At 44.0% G+C, this 10,644-nt stretch overlaps 1 protein-coding gene across 3 annotated transcripts; it reads left to right on the plus strand.

The window, feature by feature from the left end:
* The first annotated feature begins 2,805 nt into the window (after positions 1 to 2,805).
* On the plus strand, positions 2,806 to 10,490 carry LOC110492304 (microtubule-associated protein RP/EB family member 1). Of its 3 annotated transcripts, XM_021566511.3 has the most exons (8): positions 3,203 to 3,393; positions 4,048 to 4,070; positions 4,214 to 4,337; positions 4,544 to 4,689; positions 5,408 to 5,600; positions 5,945 to 6,054; positions 6,185 to 6,337; positions 7,699 to 10,490. In XM_021566511.3, exons 2-8 carry the CDS (start codon positions 4,050 to 4,052, stop codon positions 7,747 to 7,749), a joined length of 798 nt encoding a protein of 265 aa, XP_021422186.1. In that variant the 5' UTR covers positions 3,203 to 3,393; positions 4,048 to 4,049; the 3' UTR covers positions 7,750 to 10,490. The 3 variants fall into 3 exon arrangements, with proteins under 3 accessions (XP_021422189.1, XP_021422188.1, XP_021422186.1); XM_021566514.3 differs by lacking the exons at positions 3,203 to 3,393; positions 4,048 to 4,070 and adding an exon at positions 2,806 to 2,964; XM_021566513.3 differs by lacking the exon at positions 4,048 to 4,070 and having other exon boundaries at positions 3,189 to 3,393.
* The last annotated feature ends 154 nt before the right edge of the window (positions 10,491 to 10,644 follow it).

Consider the following 10,644-nt stretch of genomic DNA (forward strand, 5'->3'; position numbering starts at 1 on the left):
TACACAGAGTTAATAAACCCTGTTTGGCCATAGCCCACGTCAAATAAATGAAAGATAACCCACAAGCCAACCGTGACCTTCTCTTATGAAGGCCAGACGTAAGAGAGAGAACAATGGCTAAACCTGGTCTTAACTTCCAATGCTCCATCCCCCTGCCCAACCCCCCTCCACGCCACTCTGCCAACCACCAGGAAGCCCGGCATCAGAACATTCCAGGCATTCCCGTGTTTGGCAGATAGCAGGTTGATTGGCATGTCGGACCCCGCGAACACTGGGTACTGGTAAGTACAACACAATCACCTACTAGCCTAACACATGAACGGTGAACGGAAAGGCTCTGGAGCAACGAACTGCCCTTGCTGTCTCTGCCTGGCCGGTTCCCCTCTTTCCACAGGGATTCTCTGCCTCTAATCCTATTACAGGGGCTGAGTCACTGGCTTACTAGGGCTCTTTCATACCGTCCCTAGGAGGGGTGCGTCACTTGAGTGGGTTGAGTCACTGATGTGATCTTCCTGTCTGGGTTGGCGCCCCCCCTTGGGTTGTGCCGTGGCGGAGATCTTTGTGGGCTATACTCGGCCTTGTCTCAGGATGGTAAATTGGAGGTTGAAGATATCTCTCTAGTGCTGTGGGGGCTGTGCTTTGGCAAAGTGGATGGGGTTATATCCTTCCTGTTTGGCCCTGTCCGGGGGTGTCATCGGATGGGCCACAGTGTCTCCTGACCCCTCCTGTCTCAGCCTCCAGTATTTATGCTGCAGTAGTTTATGTGTCGGGGGGCTAGGGTCAGTTTGTTATATCTGGAGTACTTCTCCTGTCCTATGCGGTGTCCTGTGTGAATTTAAGTATGCTCTCTCTAATTCTCTCTTTCTTTCTCTCTCTCGGAGGAACTGAGCCCTAGGACCATGCCTCAGGACTACCTGACATGATGACTCCTTGCTGTCCCCAGTCCACCTGGCCGTGCTGCTGCTCCAGTTTCAACTGTTCTGCCTGTGATTATTATTATTTGACCATGCTGGTCATTTATGAACATTTGAACATCTTGGCCATGTTCTGTTATAATCTCCACCCGGCTGCCAGAAGAGGACTGGCCACACCACATAGCCTGGTTCCTCTCTAGGTTTCTTCCTAGGTTTTGGCCTTTCTAGGGAGTTTTTCCTAGCCACCGTGCTTCTACACCTGCATTGCTTGCTGTTTGGGGTTTTAGGCTGGGTTTCTGTACAGCACTTTGAGATATCAGCTGATGTACGAAGGGCTATATAAATACATTTGATTTGATTGATAACACACACAAGCTAGCCAACTTTAGCTAGTTACCTTAAGTGCTTGACGGCCATTGTGAGGTCAGAACGCTCAACCCTATGTCATGTAAAAATACAGTAGGCCCTCTGGCCATGTGTGGGCTAAGGCGTCCATTCCCAAGGGGTTCTTGATCTCTGACAGACAGAACCAGAGGGAGCAGTGGGGTGTTTGCTCTGAGGCGAACAGGTCCAAATGTGCTGTTTCAAACCACTGCCATATCATCTTCATTACTTGTGGGTGAAGTCTCCACTCCCCCAGGGAGTGAAGACAAGAAGTCTGCCACCTCGTTCAGAGATGTGGTAGGCTCGTAGGGAGGCCAGATGTGGTAGATGGTTGATGTGGAACACTGTTGAGGTATTATCTGATCGTATCATGACATGTTTGTGTTTGAGGACCGGCAGAAAGTGAATCAGGGCTAGGCAAACTGTCTGAAGTTCTAGCACGTTGATGTGCTCTTTCCTCCAGCAGGGGCACCACTCTCCCCATACAGACCTGTGTTGCCACACTGATCCCCAGCCTGCTAGTGAAGCGTTGGTCATCACTACTTCCCGCCTTGCCGGAAATGATCCGAGAGGGACACCTGTAATCAGGTAGGCTCTCTTCCTCCACGTGAAGGTCGTTGAACCACACGTGTAGTGGCCTTAAAGACAAGCCTAATGGTGTCACCCAGCAAGCATGCCCATCAGTTGTTGGAACATTCGTACCTTCACCAATGCATTCAACTGGAATTGTGGCAGAAGAATTGTTGCAGAAGAGCTACTGGGAGCTTTCTCAGTGCCCTTCTGGAGTCATCGGACACTGGGACTTGGGCGAGCCAGACCTGGTGACGAGTCACAACAAGGGTGGACATCAGTCTGCCTAGCTCTCTGGTCATGAACGCAAACGCTTGAAGAGATGCGTCATTCAGGTTGCAGAGGTCCAGGTCTGCGTGGTCTGGCTGGAGCATACTGTTCTGTGCAACATGAGCACTGAGAGGGAGTTCCCAATGCGGGGTGCTGTGTTGGAGGCCCGTGACAGTAGCTCATCTGTGGCCCTGCAATGAGGTCTGGGGCAGCGGCCATCATCCTTCATCTAAGGAGAGCATCAGCTCTGCTATAAATTCATCCACCCTAGGCATATGGTCCAGCCCATGTTGTTTTGCATCGTGCATGTCAGATAGTGTCCTACTGTCCTTGCTATGGTGGGCGAGAGCCCGTGGGTCGGACCAGCATCTCTGAAGCTCCGTAAGAAAAGCCGGTGAAGGTGGCACACTGAAAGGTGTAGCTGCCAGGGCCTTCTTAAAGAATGGGTTACAAAATGGTAAATGGGTTACAAAATATAAATATAAAATATTTCTTAAGCAATATACTAATTCATCAAATTAAGTAATATAATTAGTAACCGGAGAATGTATACACAGTAAGGGTAGAGAGCTACAATAATTTCAGGTGAGCCTAGCTATGACCACAGGGCAACTGTGACCTGTGGGTCAGAGCGCGAAAATTGCCCTCCAAGGCTGTGTGACAGCTCATTCCTACCTCTCCCCTTCATGGGAGGATATCGGGCTTCCATGTCTTCTGCTGACTTAGCCCACCAGCTAGTGTGTGTGATACTCAATTGGGCGCTCTAACAATAAAAATACATGTATTCAAAGAAATATGGAAGACAGTTGGGAGGAGGCGATAACAGGTGAGACCATTATTGCCAATGAGGGCAGATTCGAGTGCGTTATCAGGCACAACTCCGATATTTTTCTCAAAATTGCTGTGATGTCACGTGTCCTACTTATATCAGTACACTCGCAACAACCTAACTGTGCTTTACGAAACGTATATTTGATCAAATAAACCACACGTAGCAAATAATCCATGACATCTTTCGATAACTAAATTCGACACTCATTGGGCCCAGGTATCCATCTCTTCCCATATCCACCAGCATCAGCATGCTCCAGCATGCGTCTAGACTTTACGTCTTGACGACGTTTGACTTGAGAACAAACGCACTCAGTTGCATTTAAATATATCGCCTCGCGGGTAGATTTCTCGAATGAACTGAGAGCAGTAAACATTGACGTCTCTTGAATTAATATATTGGCAACACCTACGCCAAAACAGGGTAAGTCATTTATACAGCAATATTTGCAATTGAAAACGTAATTTAACTAGCTAGCATTTAGTTAGCCAATGGAATGGATGGGGCGCAGAGGCCGGGGTTCGATTGAATGCATATCTCTGGTATATGGGGGTTTAGTTAGCTAACACGACTGAGTTGGGCGGGGGGAAATGTTACCAGACCAGCTAGTTAGCCACCCACAGATAGTTTGCGCACTATTAATATGTAACGTAGCTATCTAACATTACTTTGTCTTTACTAGCTCGATAAGCTAGCTGTTAGGTTGAAAATGACAACCTAGTTAACGTAACTTAGAAACGTTAGCTAGCTAACTTTCATTACAAGCAGACTTCATGACTAACTAACGTTGGCACATTTATTTGATAGTAATTTCAGGGATATTCTAGCTACCTAACTTGGGTAGTTTACACATCTGCAAGACAATGCTTGCTTCTATCCTCGTAATTTCCACTCACCAATACGTCTACATTAACTACCCAACGTTACGAAAGCTAGTCCAACTGAACTAAACTACCTAGTTAGTTACCTAGCTAGCTAGCCAGTGTTCAGAAGGGATTCTGTCTTTGGTTAACAGAACTGACTGCAGCTTTCTTCAACTCATCTTCTCCTGATCATGATCATTTCCCTTCGTTTCAGGAATGGTCCCCACTGAACCAGTAGTAGGTTTCCCCCCAACCCCAACCTGTTGTATCTCTGACATGATTATATTGCATAGAAATGTCCCCCAAAAATAATCACCTGTGTGCTTTTTCTAACGTGACATGAAGTTGAAATCAACATTTCTCCTTTTGTGCTTCAACAGAAAATGGCTGTGAACGTTTACTCAACCTCAGTGTGTAGTGATAACTTGAGTCGTCATGACATGCTTGCCTGGATCAACGAATCGTTACAGATCAACCTTACTAAGATAGAGCTGTTATGTTCAGGTAATTTGCGGGTTATGGATGGCACAACTGCATTTGTTCTTCCATTACTTCATAAAGTGTAAGTAATGGTTAGGGAAAATGAAAGTAAATCCTGTAATTGATGTAGCCTGAAGGTTAATCCTACTTTCCTTTAGTGTCAGTATGTCATCATAGAGGAATAGTTCATTAGCATTTGTGTTGACCCCTGGTGTGCCTGTCCTCTCAAGGTGCGGCCTACTGCCAGTTCATGGACATGCTCTTCCCCGGCTGTGTGCCTTTGAAGAAAGTCAAATTTGCTGCAAAACTAGAGCACGAATTCATTCACAACTATAAGATCTTGCAAGCTGGCTTCAAAAGAATGGGTGTCGAAAAAGTAAGTGGGATATTTCGTTTTCCCTCTCAGCATGTCCTAGGCTCTAGTCTACATCCAGAGCTCTATTTGAACTGGTTGCTTTCGAAGCATATTAATCTATTGATCCTTTTGCGTTCTGTCTTTACCATGTGTTGGCTTGTTGAATTGTTATCATGTTACAACGGCATGTTGTTGGACTTACACATCTGAGTTGCCCGTAGTGTGGGTTTGTCTGTGTGTGTACCAATGTCGTCAGCTGCTGTGCTCTGCCACTGCTTGCTAATTGTGTTTACTGCTGAGCTAGCATGACCTCTCTACAGTGGCTCACTGATATTGACTTTCCTGTGCCTGCAGAGACAGGACTGTTGGCATCCTATGCAATCTCCATTCTATTAGTCATTGGTTCTCATCCAGCAGTTAGATGGTGTATTTGTTGGATTCGGCTACAGTGAAGAGCTGTCCTGTCTTTGAGAGACAGAGAGCAAAACACTTCAGAGCGAGAGTTTAGATTTTCTCTAATTCAGTGTCATGACAAAGTCCCTTAGAAATGGACAGTCCTCGTCTCCTAGTCTCTGTGTGTTATATCCACATCCCGACAGCATTTCTAACGATAGTCACTACCTCTGCGATGCATGTTTAGTCTAAATCAACTGTGTATGATGTGGACATCCACTAGTGTTTATTTAACCCTTTTTTGTGGTGTTGAATTCACTTACCTGGTGCTTTTGTTCTTTCCAAGATCATCCCTGTTGACAAGTTGATAAAAAGCAAGTTCCAGGACAACTTTGAGTTTGTGCAGTGGTTCAAGAAGTTCTTTGATGCCAACTATGATGGGAAAGAGTACGACCCTGTGGAGGCTCGCCAGGGCCAAGACTCCATGCCATACCCCGCCATGTCGGCCCTCAACAAGCCCAAGAAAATCCTCAACGCTGGTGAGAGTAGTAGCTGAGCCTGTGCAATGTTTTTTTTTAATATTCACTGTGGAATTACTTTTTAGGAGTGGTTCCCCTACAGAAGGTTCTAGGTGGGGCACAAAGGCCCCAAAATCAACATCTTGAGACCTGTTGAACTAATTGTCAATTGAAAGCAACAAAATCAAAATGCTTTTAGTTTGGGGGGAGAATGGAAACATTGTAGGAGAAAGACTGACTAGCAGCAAGAAATGGCTTCTGTAAGCAGTCTAGAGGTGATTTGTCTTTCCATACTTAAATCTACTGAGCTTGTCAATAACAACCTCTCCCCATCTCTTTTCTGACTGGTTGCTTGTTCCCATCAGCATCCCAGCGAGCAGCAGTTGCCAAGGTAGCACCCAAAATGGCGCCCAGCTTGGCGCGGAGACCAGGGGCTGGCGGAGGTGACGAGGAGCGGGCAGAACTCATTCAGGAGGTACTGTCATCCATCCTTCCATTCATGTGCCATGTCTTATTAGAAATGATAACAATTGGTTTGACTGAAGCTCTTGCCAAAGTTCAGAGATACAGGTTATATCATCTGTTTCCCACCTCCCTCTTCCCAGGTAAATATACTAAAGTCCACCATCCAGGACATGGAGAAGGAGAGGGACTTTTATTTCGGCAAACTGAGGAACATTGAGCTCATCTGCCAAGAAAAGGAAGGAGAGGGTGATCCCACACTGCAGAGGATCGTGGATATACTCTACGCCACAGATGTGAGTTTAGTCAACATTACACACAGCCTCGCCGGGTCACTTCAGCTTTTTTAGGTTTGAGCCCATGTGTTTTGGTTCAAACAACTGCTGATGCCTTCTTAAAATTCAGTTTGTGGAATGGCATGTATGTAGCTCAAACGGAATGCTAAAGCATGCTCATACAGCTTGTGCAGTTTCCTTCCCAGGCGACGCATGATTGGTTCATTCTGTTTGAAATTCATGCGTGCTTAGATCAGAACTGCGTCTAATAAATGCCCAAACACTAGTGTGCTTGATTTAGCTTACTTTGCACTTTTGGGACTATTCCATTGGTGCCTTCTATACCAGGCAAACCAAATTAAATGCCACTCAAGTGTTTGAAAAGTACACTACAGGGCCTCCCGGGTGGCGCAGTGGTTAAGGGCGCTGTACTGCAGCGCCAGCTGTGCCATCAGAGACTCTGGGTTCGCACCCAGGCTCTGTCGTAACCGGCCGCAACCGGGAGGTCCATGGGGCGACGCACAATTGGCCTAGCGTCGTCCGGGTTAGGGAGGGCTTGGCCGGTAGGGATGTCCTTGTCTCATCACGCACCAGCGACTTGCTTCTATTCAGCCACAAGAGTATTAATGAGAGAGGACATTCCAATTCATCCCAAATGTGTTTGATGGAGTTGAGGTCAGGTCTCTGTGGAGCCAGTCAAGTTCTTCCACACTGATCTCGGCAAACCTTGCACAGGGGCATTGTCATGCTGAAACAGGAAAGGGCCTTCCCCGAACTGTTGCCACAAAGTTGGAAGCACAGAATCGTCTGACTGGCGTAGCGTTAGGATTTCCCTTTACATGGAAACCCATTTAATGAATCTCCCGACAAAAGTTATTGTGCTGACATTGCTTCCAGAGGCAGGTTGGAACTCTGTAGTGAGTGTTGCAACCGAGGACAGGTGACTTTCAAATTTTTTTTTATTACGTGCTTCAGCACTTGGCGGTCCCGTTCTGTGAGCTTGTGTGGCCTACCACTTCGCGGCTGAGCCGATGTTGATTCTAGACGGTTCCAGTTCACCAAAAACAGCACTTAAGGTCGACTGGGGCAGCTCTAGCAGGGCAGAAATTTGATGAACTGACTTGTTGGAAAGGTGGAATCCTATGGCGGTGCCATGTTTAACGTCACTTAGCTCTTGAGTACGGGCCGTTCTACTGTTTGTCTATGAACGTTGCATGGCTCTGTGCTTGTCAGCAAAGTGTGTGGCTGGAATAGCCAAATCCACTAATATGAAGGGATGTCCACATACTTTTGGCTGTGTAGTGTATTTGGCCCAGGTCAGACGTCGATCTCAATTTAATATCTAACCTGATATCTTCCTCTTCATCCCTCTGTGATCTCAGGAGGGCTTTGTCATACCGGACGCTGAGTCAGAGGACCAGGAGGAATTCTAACGTTCAAGACTGGATCATGCAGCTTTTAATACAACCCCTCAACCCACCAAACTCCTTCAATCAGCTACAACATCTCTATCCTCTCCCTACGTACAACACCCACTCCAAAAAATGTATCATGTTATGCGTTCGTGATCTCCGAGTGGACTGTATATCAAATGTTTGTTTTCTGTAAAATCAAGTTGAAATAAGTAAGTGTGTGTGTGAAGTACCTCTTTTGAAAGCCCTTCTCTGGGTCATCCCATTGGCCCGTATCAGCATCATGTTGTTAGAAGGCAGCCATTGGGGTCCAGAAGAGTGAACTGTCTAAGATTTTTTTGTTTGCTTGTCTTTCCCCTCAATTTCTGTGTCTGTTCCAGGAATTGGCGTTACAAGGTCATTGGAACCTGCACTCACTTTTGTACATAGTATTTTTCTGGTTTTATCTGTTTTCTAAATTATCACTGTCTTTGTTTTCTGGGTCTGAGCAAATTCACTTTGTTAATGTAGTGATCGTGGGACATTTTTATCTGCTTTAGTAACCAACTGTTCATATCTCTCAAACCTAGTTGAGTTGTCTACTTTCATTTGGTCTCCTCCTGTTTGGAGATTACAATTTTTATTAAACGGTGCAATCCTTTTTATTCTAGGAAAGTGGCACTTTTTTCTCAAAGATTCAGGTCAACGTCTCTTAGTGTGGCTGCAATTCTCGGGACAGCTCATAACAACCTGACGATATTTATGAAGAAACATGTTAAACTACAAGCTTATGGTGGAATATTTTGTGCGTGTTTGTCTCTTGGATGTTGGAAGGCATGTGCACTGTGGATGCCAGAAACTCTCTGGTCCCAAGCACATCCCAAATTACCCACTTTGTTTTGTTTTTTGTAATTTCTCTTGTCTAAAATTGTTCAGTTGGCAGGGTATGGAGTTTTAACTTGATTTAGCACCTCTAGTGTTCATTTTCTTAAGTTCATTTATTTTTTTAAACTCCTGTCTTGCGTTTTAATCTGTTTTGATTATGTAGCCACTGCACCATTGACAGGTTCTAGGCCCAAAATGCTGATGCACAAATACAACTGCCAGTCTCTGCACTGGAAGATCAGAGATTAAAAAAAAAAAAAAGTTTTATGAATTACAAACATTTGCCAAAAAGAGTACAAAGTCACATATGTAGGTTATGGAAGGTATTTAAGAATAAATCATAATAAATACCTTTGCCTTATTCTTATATACCTTTCATAACCTACATATGTGACTTTGTACTCTCTTTTTGGCAAATGTTTGTAATTCAATTTAAAGAATTGTCATTTCAGATCTTGTTTTCTTCTTTCTGCTGCTCTGAATGGACGTCTAGAGAATCTGGCAAATAGATGTTCAGTCTTCCAGTTAATACAATGCTCTGACAGGCCAATTTCCATGTGGACATCATTGATGGTTCATTTGAAGTGTTCTGAACTTATTGGTGTACTTAATCTAACTCGTGCCACCCATCTGTTGGCTGAAATGACCTATCTGATTAATTAGAAGTACATAACTGACAAGTCCAAAGTCTTGCCTCCTTACAAGGCCTGTTAAATAATGTATAATAAATTGAACAGTAATGCCACAATGTGATCTATAGCATCCTTTGGTTGTGCTGATGGCTGGGCATCAGCTTTGCATGTAGTTTTTTATGAAGGGGATTTTCTGATGCTGAATATGTAATGAATTGGCTTGAAGCCCACGTGGGAGCTGCACATAGATTTGACCATTGTAGTGTACTTTAGTTTTCTGGCACTAAAACGGGACTTTTTTAGGTAATGAAGGAAGTTTGAATGTCGTGCATTTCGGAAAGTTTTTGCATGGTGATGCCTGGCTGTAATATTTATTTTTTTCAATTACGTTTTGGTCCTCGTTACGTTCTTCAGGACCACAACCCTAATTTAATTTGTCTACTTTTTGGGAATACCATGTCCAAAACAGTGTTTCAAAATGTATTGGGATATGAATGTGTATGTTTTAAAACACAGAAATAATCATTATGACTGTTAACCTTAAGTCAAGAAATGTTGTTTTGAGTGATCGTTTAAAAACATAATTGTCTTTTTTGAACTTGGCTTGTTTGATGACTAAACTATCCTGGTGGCAGATTTTTGTGGCTATTTGGGTCTTAAACACGGGTCATGTTCCAGCAGTCTACAACCAACGTCATCGACTGCACAGTCTATCAGTTTGCTATATATGTGGTTTGCAGATATTAAACACTTATCCAGGAGTTGAGATTTGGCAGACATCTATAATGTAGTCAGTCTGGAAGGTGGAAATTGTTTTGGTGAAGTGCATTTTATATACAAGGCAGAACCCCGCAATGGCCTGTTTCAATCTAACCTGGTGCCAATCTTGACCTTTAACCCTGTTAGCTATTGGTCCCTGATTGTATTATTTTCTAGATCTTCTGAATGATTGGTGTGGTTATTGGAAGGAGCCCTTGCAGCTCTTGTGTTTTTGGGGTGTGAAAGATCAGTGGTGTTGCATCAGATCTCCCCTGTGACATCTGTGTTGACATTCTGGTACACTGTGGGCCTTGTGCCACCTTCTGCTCTCTTTTTTTTTGTTTGTCTCTGTTTTTTTTTGGTGATTTTATTTATTTTGTGATTTTTGTTTACATTTATATATTTCAGCGGGAAATGTATTTTATTTTTTTCTGATTTACTTAAATCATGTTAGCCGACTCAAGTTTCTTACAAACAATAAAACAGTATTTCAAGTTTTTTTTTTCACCTTCTGTTGGCTGTTCATTTTTGTTGCTCTAATATAAAGGTGATATATGACGGAAAATGTCTGTTATTCAGTTGACAAAACAAGCAGTTCTAGTTCAGAATTTGAAATTCACATTTCCAGGTCAACTTGCCAGATTGGAATTCCATTGCTGTG

Source organism: Oncorhynchus mykiss, chromosome 16 (assembly GCF_057628025.1).
Source record: "Oncorhynchus mykiss isolate SJ-2025 chromosome 16, ASM5762802v1, whole genome shotgun sequence".
Taxonomy (NCBI): domain Eukaryota; kingdom Metazoa; phylum Chordata; class Actinopteri; order Salmoniformes; family Salmonidae; genus Oncorhynchus; species Oncorhynchus mykiss.